Genomic DNA, 18,146 nt, shown 5'->3' with positions numbered 1-18,146 from the left:
AAAACACATACAAGAACACCAGTACTTTCATATCATTGGCTCCATGTTATCCATAGTTAGAACTAACAAGACTATTTAAAACTAGAAATAGATCATTGTAAGAAATCAGTTGATATTGAAATGAACTATTTATTCATATTTAAATCTCAATTTTAAAGAACTCACCAAACATTGAAGATACACATGGCAGGAATTTATTTAGATCGAAACGTTAACACATCTGTGTACTCAACTTAATCTAGAATAGAAATAATACACCAAGCTTGTTCAATAGGTTTTGTGGTGTTTATAACTTTAGTTTATGGTATTATTTCATTAACTGTAATAACTTTAATATAATTTAATTGCGTACATTTTGAATATGTTAGTTAGGTTTCAAAAACTGTACTGGGTCAGGAATGATCAATTTTAAGTGGCACATATATCATTAACACTCTTTACCAAATCCAAATGTTACAAATGAAAATGTGAAACCTGTAATCCATCAATTACTGTATTTTCTTCTACAGTTTGTGCTCCGTTGGGAAAAACTGGGACAGAGAGAGAGAGCAAAAGATGAATCCTTACAACAATTGTGTGAAATGTGTTACCACCAAATCTGGTCATAAATTAATACTTTAAAGATTTCCAAAGACAGTTAGATGTATGGTATTATTTTTCACATTGCTTTTCTTTGACTTAATTCATATTCTCAGTGGACTGAATGGATTCATTGAATTTTCATCAACAACAACATTAAAAGAATAATAAAATATGAAATGTTATGAAAATCAATCAATTATACAAAATATCTGCTGCACTTAATTTTAGAATTTTAAACTATACCTTTTCAATTTGATATTATAATATTTATATTTTATATTAATTTAGTTTTAATTAATATGTAATTGTTTCTGTTGGAAAACCGAGTTAAACTCCATGTTTAATTTTAAAATGATAGAACTGTTTTACATAAGAATGAATATCCCTACTGATACATTTTATAGATTAATTTAACAAATAAACAAGTTTTCATGATTTTATATATTGCTTTTACTTACTACAATTGTTTGCTATTAAACCTTTATCACTTGTATTTTTCAGATACACTTTGCCATGGTGCAAGATGTTGATGGGTTGCCTTGTAAAAGAAACAAGAAGAGGTTACGTCCAAAATCCAGGCTGCTTTTTAAAAATTGTGACAGCATCACCACTTTCACTGATGACGGTTGGACAGGCCTAAATACATAAAGTTACAACAGAACAACTACCCACTGCATAGACAGGACAAGCCTAAATACATAAAGTTACAAAAGAACAACTATCTGCTGCACAGATAGGACAAGCCTTATTACATAAAGTTACAAAAGAACAACTACCCACTGCATACATAGAACAAGCCTAAATACATAGAGTTACAACAGAACAACTACCCACTGCATAGACAGGACAAGCCTAAATACATAAAGTTACAAAAGAACAACTATCCACTGCATAGACAGGACAAGCCTTATTACATAAAGTTACAAAAGAACAACTATCCACTGCATAGACAAGACAAGCCTAAATACATAAAGTTACGAAAGAACAACTACCCACTGCATAGATAGGACAAGCCTAAATACATAAAGTTACAACAGAACAACTATCCACTGCATAGACAGGACAAGCCTAAATACATAAAGTTACAAAAGAACAACTACCCACTGCATAGATAGGACAAGCCTAAATACATAAAGTTACAACAGAACAACTATCCACTGCATAGACAGGACAAGCCTAAATACATAAAGTTACAAAAGAACAACTATCCACTGCATAGACAGGACAAGCCTTATTACATAAAGTTACAAAAGAACAACTATCCACTGCAAAGACAGGACAAGCCTAAATACATAAAGTTACAAAAGAAGAACTACCCACTGCATAGATAGGACAAGCCTAAATACATAAAGTTACAACAGAACAAGTATCCACTGCATAGACAGGACAAGCCTAAATACATAAAGTTACAAAAGAACAACTATCCACTGCATAGACAGGGCAAGCCTTTTTACATAAAGTTACAAAAGAACAACTATCTACTGCATAGATAGGACAAACCTTATTACATAAAGTTACAAAAGAACAACTATCCACTGCATAGACAGGACAAGCTTAAATACATAAAGTTACAACAGAACAACTACCCAGGACAAGCCTAAATACATAAAGTTACAAAAGAACAACTATCCACTGCATAGATAGGACAAGCCTAAATATATAAAGTTACAAAAGAACAACTATCCACTGCATAGACAGGACAGACCTTATTACATAAAGTTACAACAGAACAACTATCCACTGCATAGACAGGGCAAGCCTTTTTACATAAAGTTACAAAAGAACAACTATCTACTGCACAGATAGGACAAACCTTATTACATAAAGTTACAAAAGAACAACTATCCACTGCATAGACAGGACAAGCCTTATTACATAAAGTTACAACTGAACAACTACCCACTGCATAGATAAAACAAACCTTATTACATAAAGTTACAAAAGAACAACTATCCACTGCATAGACAGGACAAGCCTAAATACAATAAGTTACAAAAGAACAACTATCCACTGCATAGACAGGACAAGCCTAAATATATAAAGTTACAACAGAACAACTACCCACTGCATGGATAAAAACTGGCAAATTAAGACTGCTGTTTTGGAGGCAAAGAAAATGGAAGGGTCACACACCATGAAAAAAATGGCTGATCCTTTAAGAGCAACAAAACAGCACTGGTCATTACCAGCAACAATTATGGCCACTATGGACAACACAGCAAATACATTTTTAAAAATTGAGTTACTGCAGTGGGAACGATTTGGCTCTTAGGGACACAAAATAAACTTGGTGGTTATGAATTCTCTCATAGTACCACAGGTTTCCAGAAACCTGGTAAAGGAAGAATAATGGTAACCTTATTACACATAACATCTAGTGTGCTGGAGAAAAACAGAGATTCCTTCCGTCAAATGAAGCCATCTGACATAAACTGACAGCTAATGTTCAGATGCAATGGAACTGAACAATGTCAATATTAAGGTGACTTTTCGAACAGACACCAGGCATCATGGCAGTGGCCACTGACAAAACCGTTTAAAAGACGTCTACAATGATGTGCAGTCTCATTTGAAGAAATGGCAGTGGTGGAGAAACTTGTTAAATTCTTAACACCAAAGACAAATAAAATTGTTTCTGCTGAGAAAATACCTACAATGAATATAGTACTACCCTATGTTTTCAAACTCGCACAATTGTAGCATTCGATTGTCGATGAAGATGACAATCCAGCAGTTATTATAGCTATAAACACCAACATCCAGTACCTAATTTGCCCAAGGAAATGCTGCCTAATTAGGGTGATCAAACTGTTACTGTATTTTCTACTGCTGACACTCTAACTCCAGCAATGAGAATACAATCTGTAGATTGTGCAAGAATGGTGGGTGAAAATTGAAATATTTTTTTCAAAATTGTCAATCCTTGCAAAGAGGAAAGTACTAAGTTATCAAGCATCATCAGTGACATCTGAATGAGTGTTATTTTGGACTGTGAAACAGTAAATAAGAAGCACTGTTGTTCGAGTCTTGAGAACATAAAAATGCTCATTTTCTTAAATCTGAAAACTTTTTTGTAAATCCTGCATGACTCATCTCAGTCTGACAGAAAAATGAATATCTTTGTGTTAGTTTGTTCACATTTTTTTTTGAATAGTTGAGTATTTAATTAAAAAATAATTAAAATGACATGCAATTTATTTTATTTATTTAATTTTATGTATCACACAAAAGATGGTTCCATATCACTAATACACATTTAACATCAAAATGAAAAACATTCTGTGGTAATAGAAAGTTTTTAAAAAAATCCATATTAAAGAATCCATTAATCAATTGATGGAGTCAAATGATTATAGTTGATAATTGGTTCTGATTTTGAACCAACTGCCCATCACTAGTAAATGGAAAGAAAATGATTGTGAATGCCAAGTGATGTTTGAACAAGATTTAATTAATGTTTTAAAATCATTTTGGATTGTGCGTGCCAACCATAATCAACTCCCATTTCACACTTAAAAACTATTAAAGAACTATAAATGGATGTTAACTTCAAATAAGTTTATTCTTAAGGCAAGAAGAACCTTTTATGAAGGTTACTTTTAAATAAAGATATTAAATCTGGGTTTTGCAAAACACCAAAAACAAGTCAATAAAGAATAAGGTGGTAACTGTGGTGGTTATGGTAACTGTGGTGGCTATGGTAACTGTGGTGGTCATGGTAACTGTGGTGGCTATGGTAACTGTGGTGGTTATGGTAACTGTGGTGGTCATGGTAACTGTGGTGGCTATGGTAACAGCAGTGGTTCTAGTCATCATGGTTGGAAAGTGCAGATACATATATATCTTTTCAATAACTAAAATCAAAATCCAGCTACAATATGGAATTAAATGCATGACAGACAAATCAGTTTTCAGGCTCTTAATATGCCAACTAAGGTGAAATTTTATAAATTTCACCTAAAACTACTGGCATTTACATACCCAAAGCAATGAGTTTCTCCGTTTCTAGAAGATCATATGACTTGCTGAAAGCTGCATGTCGCAAGCTGAGGTTTTCTGGCAACCATAAAGAATTCATAGTTCTGAAAAAAACAAAAAAATTTGGTATGGTTGCATCTTGATGCAGTCTGGTTAAACCTTGGTATGTTTAACAAAATTATATGACAGTTTTTGGATGCCTTGATATATGATTACAACATGACTGAACAACTGATAAAAAAACTTTAACACAACTTACTGACTACTGATCATAATTTGTCTATAGTATTCTATTGAATAAGCTGCTTTCTACCCATCTAGATACAAAACACATGTTGTGTACTAATTTATAGATATATTCCGTGATAAGTGCATGCAATATCATGAACAATTACTTATAACTAAAATTTCATTTGTGGAAATGTTCATTTGGCAAGACATAGGTCATGAAACTCTCTGCAACCTCTACAGGCATAATTTACAGCATTTTTTGTTCACTAATGACACATTCTACCTCAATATTTGTGACTCTAAATTCAACTAGATGATAAAAGTTTGTGCAATAAGGCACTAAAAGGACAAGTCTATACTTACTTTATTAAGGCCATAACATTTTCCATAAGCTGGACAATGTTGGCAGTAGCAGGGTTTCGTTTTACAATGTTACCATTCTCCTTTTTACAAAACACAAATCCTCCATTTTCAGCCTTCTAAAATAACCAAAACATCATTTTTTTAATAACAACAAATGTGCTTAACAATTTATATTCATTAAACAGAACAGAAATCAAAGCAAACAGAACCCTGTGGACATAGATTTCAGCTTGCCTGTCTCATCATTATGATATTTTAAAAGGATTTGTCTATTATGAAAACTGGGGCCCCGAGTGGCCGAGTGGTCTAAAGCGCTCACCGTTACGGATCACTGCCATCTCACCTCTGTCTGCGTAGGTTCGAGTCTCGGATTCGGCTAATGTGGTTATGTGAGAAAGCTTGCCAGTAGCTTCTCGTGGGTCGGTGGTTCTTTCCGGGGGTTTTCCGGGTTCTTCCTCCACCATTAATACTGGCCGCCATGTATAGCCTATCTTGTGCTGAAAAATGGCGTTAAGCCCTACAACAACAACAACTATTATGAAAACTGACCTCTCAGAAAAACAAAGAATACTCTACCAATTAATTAACATAAGTATTTCTTTAAAAACTGTTTTTCTTATGATGAGACTTATCATGATTGACAGAGGAAATGCATGTATTTGGTGAAAGTTTAATACAAAATGGAACAGGACTTGTTTTGAAGATCTGACATTGTATTTGTTATATATTTAAAACCTGCATGATCAACCAAACACGTGGAATCACAATGCAGTTAGGTAAAATCCATATAAATCTGGATCACCAGACTGGTCTGCACGATGCTGTGCAATATTAGACAGATGCCATGCTTAACCAATGGTCTTTATTTGATTACAATTTCAAATGGCAATGAGTACAAAAGTGTAAATGTCCCTAAGTTCCAAGTACAGTGTAGGATACAAAACTAACAATCATGATTTGAATATGTTTCTGTTCATATACCCTGATTTAGGTCACAGTGACATAATTTCCCTTACATGCAAAAAAACAACCCATTATTAAAATTTGGCATGACCAATGGTGTATTATGTCTTATATATAGGTGGGCTGAGATGCAAATGAATGTTGGGTGTTCACCTGACTTCTTGTCCTCTATCTCTCACAGACCATGCATGTTGTCAAAAAATAAATTGTCCTGTTCCGATTATACTGTTCCTTATTTCTTGAATTTACATGTCACTCTCGCCATCCATCAAATATAATTCATGAAAAAACATCATTAAAAAGACACCAAATTGTTAACTGTATATTGCTTGATCACCTGCCATGATTACCTGCTTACTTAGGAGATGCTCACTGTATCAACTAATCTAATCTGGAGTTACTGACCTGTGTGATCAGAAGCAACTGTTAATTGTCTCTTCAAGAAACAGTAATCACTCTAAACATTATTAATCCAAACTTACTAAATATACTTTTTAATATAACAATTAAAGCAAACAAATGAGACTAGGTTCACCATGTGTCTAAACAATTTTCAGTCATATCATTTGCTGATAACTTAATTAAGAGTGACTGATGAAGCCTAATTGGTCATTCTGCATTTCTGCACACACATTTCTATTAATTCTTGATTTTGTGTATATATATATATATATATATATATATATATATATATATATATAGTCATTAATGCATCACTGTTTTATTTAAATCTGAACAAAAAAAGTCATGTAAAGTAATGAAACAAAAGAACAGAAAATGAACTTCATACTGTACTGTATATGAATATGCATTAAATGCCAATACTGCCAGTGAACTTCAATCTCCTGCCACACACAATTTCCTGTAATTTTACTATTTGGATGAAAGTGAGAAATTGAGAGACAAAAAGCACAGTTAAATCTGTCTTTAGTGACTTCTGCTATTAGGAACGACATGTCATTTATGACCACCTGCAGAATGCAACCAGCATCCATGATTTTCTAACACCAAAAAATGCATTCTGACATTGCTAAGAATGACAGTTTCACAAAAAAGAAAAGAACACATCTTATAATTTCATAATGAAGCTGTAGGTACATGATTCATAATTTTGATGAATTGCTTTAGAATGATGTTCCTGGAAATCGTATTCAGTATCACATCCACATCTATACTGAAGATGAAGATCTCATAAAGAGCGGGAAGTGGTTAAAGCATCTTAACTTTCAGTTTTGTGGGTCTAACGCCATTTTTCAGCACATAGGCTAGTATATTTTTGCAGTGGAAGGACCCGGAGAAACCACGGGGAAGAACAACAATCCACGGGAAGCTACTGGCAAGCTTGCTCACATACCCACACTGACTGAGCTGTGACTGAAACCCACGTACGCTGAAGGGCATGTCAGTGATCTGTAAAGGCAATCACCTTAGACCACTCTGCCACCTGGGGCCACGTAACTTTCAGCACAACAGTAATCTAAGTCATGATATCAAATAATAAGCAGGTAATGAATAGTATCAACTTGCATGAATTAATCGACAGAATACCCATTACAAATTTTCGTCAATCAGAAAATCTGAAATTTTTTTAAAGTGCATGGATGCAGTTCAGTGGTTGTTTACATGTGTTTAAGCATTTACCTCTGGTTCCTCTGGCACTTTGGATCTCTTTAACACAGCTAAAATCATGTTGATACAGTACGTTATCTGAAACAGAGACAAATAAACTTTACAAGTTTTTGCTGTCATATATTCAATGCAGATAAAATTCTAGGAATTCAAAAGGACTTACAGAACAGAACAAAACTTAATTTTTTTAAAAACTACTCAGGCCACACATACAAGTCAAGAACAAAGTTCTTTTACACAGTGATTTGTAATTATAGATGAGAGAAAAAAACAAAATAAGAACGATTTCGGTACCAAATACCATTAATTTAAAATGAAAATCTTTCTATACATTTCACTTAATCTTAAAAAATATATGAAAGGTTGAAATGCGAAATCAGAATATGTAGCTACTGAGATGGATATTCTGTTTCTAATTCATTCCTTATTTTAATAACAAATATGCATAATTTTCTCTCAACTGTTTTTGTCAAAAATAATAATATTTCAAAATACTCAGACATACACCTTGCCCTCAATAATTGCAGACAAATGAGTCCAAAAACACAGTCTGCAGTATAAGTGTGGATTCAGGTAACTGATGGACCTCTAAATGAAGAAGGTGATGTAATCCATGTAACAATGAGAAGACAAGTGGGGGGTGCATGCTTAATGGTTTTTTACATGTTTTATCATCGTATTGGGAATAATTGTCAATAAAAATGCTTCTTCTAATGAAATTTATTGTTTTTCTGTCTAAATTACCTAAATTTTCAAACTAATCAACATCTGACAGATTGTTAAAAACATTACACCACTAGGTTTGAACATAATCTCATGTGTACATGCAAAAACATTGTGCATTACATCACAGCTTTTTGCAAATGATTGTGGGTATATTTAAGTGTTATTGCTGATTTATAATAAAACAAGATTTTCTTTTTCTTAAAATATATGGACATTTTATTTGTGGAATAACCTCCAATGCTGAAACTCTATTTATTTAATTGTTCAGTTATCAATATACTGATGCTGTGATTTTATTGCAAATAACAGTGAAATTTCTGCTCTGACATCACTAAGCAAACCTGTGAGTGCCAATTCAGTAAATTTAAATTCACTACAAACTTTGGAATTCACTTCTTTAAAATGAAAAATAAATGCAAAGATGCAAACAGTACTTCTTTCACTTACTACCCTTGCTATTGCCGATTACATTTGTGAATTAGTGTGATAAACCACTGATTATTGTTACCTTAATTATATTACTGACGTAATAATATATTTAACAATTTGCAACTGGTCAACTGAAATGAACTGACCAGACACTCTACTATGAAGACTAGCTCTTATGTGGGTAGGTTTGCATACTGTAAACTATTTTTATTCCATCCCTTTATTTGATTTCAAACAAATGATGTCATTAATACAAAGCATTTAACTGACTGTAACAAACACTTCTGAAAATCAGAATACAGTTGGCACTCAATTAGGTTCTCAGAGTGCATGTAACATTTATGATTACACAAAAAGTGAATTAAAAATAGAACTAAAACATGAATTTGAACTGACAAAAAACTAATTCAGCTTAATTTCTATTTCTATAAGTGCTTCTGTCAATATGTATTATTAATATTTTCATGGATCAAAATATCATCAAAAATTGTTATTAAAATTTAATTGAATATTGTTATTAAAATATCACTGAATATTGTTTTTTACATAGTACTCAGAATTTGTTTTGTAAAAAAAAAATTTTTAATACAACATATATGACTTCTTATTAAAAGCTGCAAGTGAATCAAATTTCCAGATTCCAACTGCTGTTTTTGAAGATAAAATGAGCGATATATCAAAGTTTATTTAACATTTTGATCACAATTTTATTCACATTCAACAAATTTTATCTTCTTGGAGAACAATGGGATACATGCCGAATCCCATGTTATAAGTGGGTTAATGAGTTATCAAGAGAGAAATATGTAACAATATTTCATCATCAAATTCAGTCTATACTTCCTGAAAAATAATGTGAAAGAAGTAGGTCAAACTATGTCTGCTTGACCGAAGGCTGTTAAACTTAAACATACATGGTACTCAGGGATGGCAGTTTTTTTTCAAAATTTATGCCAGGATGTTCATATGTGGGACAAAATTCTATATTGCATCTAAGGGAGACTACTTTACACTGAAATTGCCTTCCGTGGGTCCTGAACATGTTTTGCTGGAACAGACCTGATTAACTACATAAGTACATAATAATTTTGTGGTTAATTGAATTAATACTTCCAAAACAAAAGAGATTTTCAGTCCGTGCTTTGGTTTCATATTGCTGCACTTCAGACATATCTCCAAACTCATCCATGAAATGAATATGGCCTTACCCTATCCTTGATTTTCTCCAATCCATTATAGCTAGGTGAAGCAAATGTAGTATGTATCTAAATGCTAAACTCAGCAGTGATATCTGACTGGAAATCAGATCAATGATTTATGCAGCTACACCCCTCCCCAACCCAATCCATTTATCTGTCAATTAATGCAGATTATTACAAATGATCAGATACTGCATTATACTAATTAATAACAGTATGCTACACAAGATAAATACATGCCTTTCATACTAATAAGTTCTCCTCCATCTGGTTTAATAACTAAAGAAAACTGCATAGTAAAAATAGGATTGCACAGATAGAAAGAGTTGTCCCCTATTCGATTATTGAATTCTCAAAAGCTTTTGAGTGATTGAATTTATTGATTATCTTATTGTTTTTCACAATTTAAAATGAGTGTGTGATTTAGATTTTTTACGTAGCTTTTTAAAAAAATTCAGTCATATCGCTACGATGTCTGCAGTGTGACAGTTTATAATGATGTCTAGCACTGGGGCATCATGCCGCAGACATGTAGCATGATGTCCCACCCAGTCATATTATCCTGACACCAGGCCAACCAGTCCTAATGCTAACCTCTTAATGCTGAGCGCCAAGCGAGGCAGCTGCTAGTACCATTTTTGTAAGTCTCTGGTATGACTCAGCTGGGGTTCGAAACTGCGACCTTCCGCATCCGAGGTGGATGCACATTTTAAAATAACTATCTGCAGAATATTTTTTGTTGGTTCTTCCTGTCAATTCATCCATGACTCTGTCCATACAAACACATTCTGTATCACTGTATACTCACATGTGACCTGTTTATCCCACAAGTGTCTGCTGAGCTGGGCTCCACAGGGGCCTGGTCTAGGCCAACATAGGTCATGAACTTAACCGGCAACCAGAAGGCTCTGTTTTAGGTACAGAACAAAATACTTTCATACCTTCATTACTGAACCCAAATTTTCAAAAACATTTAAAAACCAAATATTGTATTGTAACAATTTCAACATAATTAATGAATATTAATCTATGTTTTGACATACTTCAATTCTGATTTAATTCTATCTCTTGTCATGTTATAATTTTCTTAGAAGGTTTTGAATTTGACAAGGCATCCTAATCAAATCACAAAGTTTGTGTTACACAACTTAAGTCAGATAAAAATATATGTAAAATAACTCTTATTAAATTATGTAACATTTTATGTGATATGTGAAAATTCCTGTTTAAAACTGGAATCAAAATGTCCTATCTTTGAAAACTATTTCATAAGTGAATGAATTCTTAATCCAGGCCAATGATTACAACAGTGACTGAAAAAACCCAAATCTGAGATTATTTTGGTTACTTTATTACAAGATCATTTTTCTAAAAAAAATACTTTTATTTGTAATCACTCTGTAGCTTACAATCTTATACCTCAACAAGGATAAAGAAAAAATTATTGCAGAAAGATATACACAACTTGGCAGAAAAGAGGCAGTACTAAAATCACATTACAGTATATAGTTTAATGCATTTTTTCTAAATAAGGCAGTTAATTTATTTATAGTCCTACAAATTTCATATCTCTTCTATAGTTGTGGAACTCTAATAAACGATCACACACACACACACACACATACACACACACACAAATATATATATATATATATATATATATATATATATATATATATATATATATATATATATATATCATAGATATGAATGGATATCTGGCTTGACACCCCTGACCAGGTCAGGTTTTTCAACACACTGAAAATTTGATCTTGCTGCATTGAATACCTTCCCCCTCTCAGCAGTAATAAAATGTATTTAAAAAAAAGGTTGTTTTGTGGGATTGGAGAAACCCAACATGGCAAAAACTGACCTGGCCTGGTACCAGACAAAATTTCCCTATATATGCAGTACAGATTGTTTATAACCTTCACTAGGGACTGGGATTTTTTACTAAGAAATGTCATATCCAAATTCATTGTTTATTTTTAAAATGTTCATATGCTTGTCCATGTTGATGATGTTGGTTATACCTGTAGTAAGTAATTTACACTGGTATGATTACTGTCAGAACTCTTATGTGATGGCAATACAATTTTCAAGAAATATCATATTTGAATAAGCTTGTTATCATGAAGGAAAAAGGAGATAAACCATTAAGTTTTACCATCCAAACACATGCATGTGCACTAGCTGGTGAATCATAACAATCACATTTTATGAGAAATTGTTTGTTTGAAGAACTCAGTTGCTTCCTGATAACCATTCATTTCAATAACTTAATGGTACAATAAATTAATGTTTGAACTGTTGTTATCACAGATGTGTCAGTTTCACCATCGGAACTAACATAATTTAAGAAATCAACATCATCTAGACCAGACTCATGTAGGGAGTCATGCACCATAGCAAGGGGTAGATTAGCATATCACTGGTAAAGACAACTGTTTGCTCAATAAACCCTGCCTTGACAAAACAGTTATCAACAGTCTGTAGAAACAGCATGCCAGGCAAAATAAATCATATAGATTGCAGACAGTATAATTATTTCCTGCTCATTTTTTGTCATACTTTGCAAAGTATCTTTGGATCAGAGTATGTCAGTTCTCTGACTGCAGCCAATTTAACCACATTCAGAGTTGAAAATGAACACACAAGAGAGTTACTTCAGGCTGTACTCAATTAGTCAACATATGGTGTGGAAACAATAACTAAAGGAGATTTCTAAATTATTTTGTCTTAAAAGCACAAAACAGAAACATTTCTTTTCTAGCATACAAAAGTACCAATTATGAATGAAGTATGATTACCATACCTTTCTTAACTGGAACCTTTCACATAATTTTGTTATTTACTGATTTATTATTTAAAATGATGACTGCTTACCTGGACCCTTTGTTATTCAAGCAACTGCCAATGTTTATCTGGCACAACAGGTGATAAAGACAATATAATTGAGATAATTTTCTCAGTCAAACCACACAGATGAAACACCATAATGAATTAAATGCTTTAAGAAAGGAACATTATTATATTATAACAAAGCTATTGGAATACTTAGTAATTTGGAATTTGGCTCATAAAAGACAACATTTACTTTCTCTCTTTATATATATATATATATATATATATATATATATATATATATATATATATTATAGGATTAAATGATCATGGTTGGGTATTTATTGATGTATAAATTTTACCTAATCACTCACAAAGTAAATAAAGTCTGAAGGAAGGACTTTATTTACTTTGTGAGTGATTAGGTAAAATTTACACATTGATAAATACCCAACCATGGTCATTTAATCCTTATAATTCCAATTTACTTCCTTTACTTCCTTTCTAACATCAGATCAGCGGATTTAACCAACACAACAGTCACTTTTATGTACATCAAAGTTTTCTTTCATTAGCCTCTTAACTGTGATAGAATACATAGTCCTATCTTCGCTAGCCAAGAATCATCGATCGATTCTTTATACTGTGATATGGGGTAGAATGTCATAGCGGGTCATGCCAGTGATACACTGTTATGATCATTATTTTAATATATAAAAAATGGTTGTTGCGGTTAAACTAGGAATATTTCTTTTATTTTTTAAATTATGCTTGCGTGTGGCATGTGTTGTTATAGCAACGTTGTTGTTACTTTCTACACATTTCGATCTTTCAAAAGCAAAAACGTGTCCATTTTTAGTGACATCCCTTGGTTGACATATGACCCTGACCTTTGATAATCGCTGCTGTAACATGTTGTCGAGGTGAAATGAAGTAATTTCTTAAGATTAGCTTCTAAAACCTGACATATGCCTTCTTCTGCAAAAGGGGCGAGTGTTTGAATGCAGAAAGGTCTGTGCAATTCCATTGTTTTAACTTCTAATGGTCGATTTAAAGCAGTGGCTTGTCATTTTTGATCAGAAATCAAGGAATGGGTGGGTGAGAGCTTGTTATTATTATTAGGGTGCGAGGCACTGATATAGATAAAACTTCACATCAAATAATCTGGTAACAGGGAACCAAAAGTAGTCCGCAGAATTTATCGATGTGTAAAAAATTCCAGATCAGTATCACGTGACTGTTTACATCCAATCAAAGCACAGAAAATGCAGTCAATTTATAAAAATTGGAATATATATATAGAGAGAGAGAGAGAGAAGTAAAAGACATAAAGAATGTTTATTATGTTCATAGAAACATTTCTTCTTTTACAACATCCAAGTTTAAATTCTGCTGCCAAATTCTTTAATATGTATTCCAAAGGCTTTGCTATGAATGTTCCTTTTAGAATGGCATTCTTTAAAAACGTGAATTTTTCCACTTAAATTCCATAATGAAACAATTTTTGTATGCACTTACTCTTTGAACTCGGTTGAAAGCCATAGTTCCTTCACTGGGGTAAGAACTTCCTCCAGAAACTTACTTTGCTTCTCAAAATTATTATACTGGTTGCTGCAAAATTAACATAAAGTAAATATCTTTAGATAATTGGGTAAATTGGACTTGAAAAAGTATCTCTTCCATAGAAGAAACATTCTAACCTCTGTATGTCATTACTGAAGAAATAGGTGGATTGTGATGAAAATGAAAAAGCTCTGGTCACAGTAAAATATGCACTGTAAGTACCTGCTTCAATTGCAAAAAACACAGATCTTGATCTGCCAGCATAATATCCAATAATAGATCTGGGTCTATACTGTTTGTTCTACTTATTGCTCCTAATGAAACTGCATAAATCAAGTTCTGCCTGCAAATTTTACAACAGTAGATCTGGGTCTGTGCAGTTTGCAGCTGGCCTTGACTTGTGAGTATCTATGGTATGTTTTCTACTCTGCAATATAACCCTATTTCATAAATTCCAAGTTCAAGTCAATTTTCTGATGATGTGAACTACTTGTGAATTATTATATTCACACATTTTACGGATATACTGAAACTGGTCAGGTCTGGCCTGCCAACTGTATGTCTGTTTCCTTGTACACCTCTCCCTCAAAAACTCACACACATAGTCAACATAGACTGCACTATAAGCAAGGGCACAAGTTACCAAGGGACCTCCCAAAAAATAAGAATGCCATCCCTGCTGAATGTCGAGAAAATGGGGGTGGGGGTATGGGGAGGTTTAATAACTGAATACTCATTTTAAAATAATGTTGGGAATAACTGTCAATAAAGAGATTTTCCTAACAAAGTTGTTCACTTTTCTGTATTTATTACCTTTATTTTCAAAATACCCAACCTATAATCGATTGCTAACAACTGGTTTCAACAACCATCACTTGAAAGCAAAAGCAATGTGTAATACGTCACTGCTTTTTGTTGTTAATTCACAACCAAAGATTCGTTTTTTCAAAAACTTGGGGATACTTATTTTGTTAAACAGCTGTCAATGTCGAAACTCAGTTTTGGTTATTGTTCTAATAATAAAATACTGATGCTGTGATTTCATCTAATGGCAAAACTTCTCATCCTTGAGGAAATCTCTGAGTGCCAAGTCAGGAATTTTAAGTTAACTAAAAACTCTGAAACTCCTTCTCCACAATGAACTGTATCTGTGAAACAAAGCTATTTATTTATTTCACCAAGTATTCATTTCACTTGGTTGCCTTGCTATCTTTGATAAAATGTTTGAATGAATAGGCTAATTTAAGGTAGTTTAAATATATTACTTATACAATAATATATAATAGTGTTCAACTGATCAATTAAAATGGGTTGATTTGGCACAAGACTGTGACTGCAAGCTCTTAAACAGTTAGGATTTGCATGCCTTTTAACTTTTTCTTTTATTCCACCATCTTTATTTGATTTCATACAAAATACATAATTAAACAGGTCTGCTTTAAAATGAGTGCAAAACACCAACAAATACTTCCATAGGAAAGACAGAGCACTCTCACAGAAATGCTTGGACACATAGCAGTCTAGTAGATTTACATATTTTACATTTAAATACAAGAAAACACACTGCATTTATGATGATTAAACCAAATTTAAAGATAGAACTAAAACACAAATTTCACTAAACAAACTTATTTAATTGCTTCTTATTTATTAAAGCTCTTCCTCCAGCAGATGTTAGTTACATTTTCATTGAACAAAATTTCATAAAATATTGTTATTTACAGTGTACTAAGAATGTCGTTTGGAAAGAAAAAGTAATAAAATATGACTTCTTATGAAAAGCTCAGAATTTCATGATGTTAATTCAATTATCCGGATACTATTCTCTGTTTTCGACAATAAAACATATGATATAGTGAACATATTTTTTTAAAGTGCTGATATTTATGATGCATTGATGGCTTCCATCTCTAGTAAATCAAAGCTATTAGTTAGGGCTTTTCTAGGATGAATATTACAGTATGTATGTTGCATTGTAAATGCTGTAAATTTATGCACACAAGTTCAAGTGTATATCTCATAAGTCTGTTATCACAAAATCTGGTGCCATGGATGAAATTTATCCTGAAACTTGTGATCAAAATAAACAGCACTATCCTTGACCTGACATGGCCTGAAATGTAAATTTTAATGATTTTTGTTATAATATTGCAAAAAACTATTAAAATATTAAAGTGTTCAACTATATTTAATTAATTATTCCTCTTTGAAAATGTTTAAAAACTTTCTAAATCCTTTGCACTCTATCCTTTCTCCAATCATGTAAAAATTTTGACTCTTTCTGGAAGTTCAACCATGGCTGTGCCTCTTAAATGATGGCCACATGAAATAAGATCTGAATATGGCCAAGATGTAGAAATCAATTGTTCATGGTATCTTTCTAATATTATTTGTATCTGTAATATATCTGATTACTTTTACTTCAAATTATATTTAAATATATGCTGAATTTGTAAAAGATTTTTTTTCAAGCTATTTTACAACAAAGACTATTATCTCCCCTATATTACAATAATCTTTTGAAGCACAAGATACTGTATAGTTTTCCATTGGATTTATTTTTTCTAACATGATAGAAGTAAACATTCTAATAATCGTATCTTTACATTGCTTTTACCATCTCAGAAATCTCTGACATATTTCCAAATAATAAAAAGGTAAAGAAAACCAATTTGTGAGTGATGGTACTAGCTTGAACGGCTTACAAATACTAAAAGGCCACAAACTTGAGGCCTATATGGCATTTGTTAACTTTGATATTTTCAGTTTTCTTTGATTTGAATCATAGTACATATTAAAATATCATTTGGGAAAACATTTCTTCATCAGCAGTTACTGTCACTGTCAATGAATGTATGTGATACTGCTGCTGACATCAGGATCTCAAAACAAGCAGGTGGAAAACCAGGTGATAATCCAGGTGCATAAATCAAGGACAGCGGATGATGCTTCAATGTTATCTTTATTCAGTTCTCATGAAAAGAAGTGGGGGGTGTCCTTCATGAGGAAATCAAGATTTTGAAACTTAGAGCATAAACAAAGACACAGAAAAATAAGTCCATGTGTTAAAAGTTGCTTTAAGATGAATAGGAACCTTGATACACATAATGATTCATGCTGGTACCTAAACAAAATTTTGAACCTTGAAGTTTAACATGGGAAGATACCTCCAAGATTAAAGAGGTATGTGAATTTCTGTATTTTTTGTGGATATGAATCATCATTGTTTACAAAAACTGATATTTTTATTGTTATATAAATACAAAGATTGGGGAAAGTATTCTGTTCTTTTAACAAAAGGATCATTGTTCACTCTGTCTTGAAATCTGTTGCTTGTAGCAACCATGATAAAAATGAAGAAATTATAATAATATTGGTATCCCAAAAAAGTAGTTAATTAACAGTTGCTCAACTGGTCTGTATTTCTTTGATCCTCTGTTCAAAACAGTTCCTACATGTGCAAAGCTGAGTGGCTGCCAATCAAAGGTGGGTTTCTCTTCTGTTTAGTTTGCTTAACCTCATAGATCACCCTACCTCAGCAGTCATCCAAAGAATGTAATTTTTGTTGTTCTAGGGTTTAATGCCATTTTTCAGCACAAGATAGGCTACACATGGCGGCTAGTATAACTGGTGGAGGAA

The 18,146-nt window shown here is 32.6% G+C and overlaps 1 protein-coding gene across 1 annotated transcript in view; it reads right to left on the bottom strand.

The window, feature by feature from the left end:
• The window catches only part of LOC149804946 (exportin-5-like), a 119,081-nt gene that overhangs the window by 28,027 nt on the left and 72,908 nt on the right, over positions 1 to 18,146 (bottom strand). The window contains exons 17-21 of the mRNA XM_089946115.1: positions 14,463 to 14,555; positions 10,909 to 11,008; positions 7,759 to 7,824; positions 5,155 to 5,270; positions 4,564 to 4,664 (exon numbers count right to left, since the gene is read on the bottom strand). Coding sequence (XP_089802241.1) covers positions 4,564 to 4,664; positions 5,155 to 5,270; positions 7,759 to 7,824; positions 10,909 to 11,008; positions 14,463 to 14,555 — 476 coding nt within the window. The remainder of the gene's footprint in view (positions 1 to 4,563; positions 4,665 to 5,154; positions 5,271 to 7,758; positions 7,825 to 10,908; positions 11,009 to 14,462; positions 14,556 to 18,146) is intronic.

Source organism: Sinohyriopsis cumingii, chromosome 2 (assembly GCF_028554795.1).
Source record: "Sinohyriopsis cumingii isolate HCF-2022 chromosome 2, ASM2855479v2, whole genome shotgun sequence".
In the NCBI taxonomy this organism is placed as follows: Eukaryota; Metazoa; Mollusca; class Bivalvia; order Unionida; family Unionidae; genus Sinohyriopsis; species Sinohyriopsis cumingii.
Note: the sequence above shows the minus strand (reverse complement) of the source record. Positions and strands in the feature narration are given on the sequence as shown.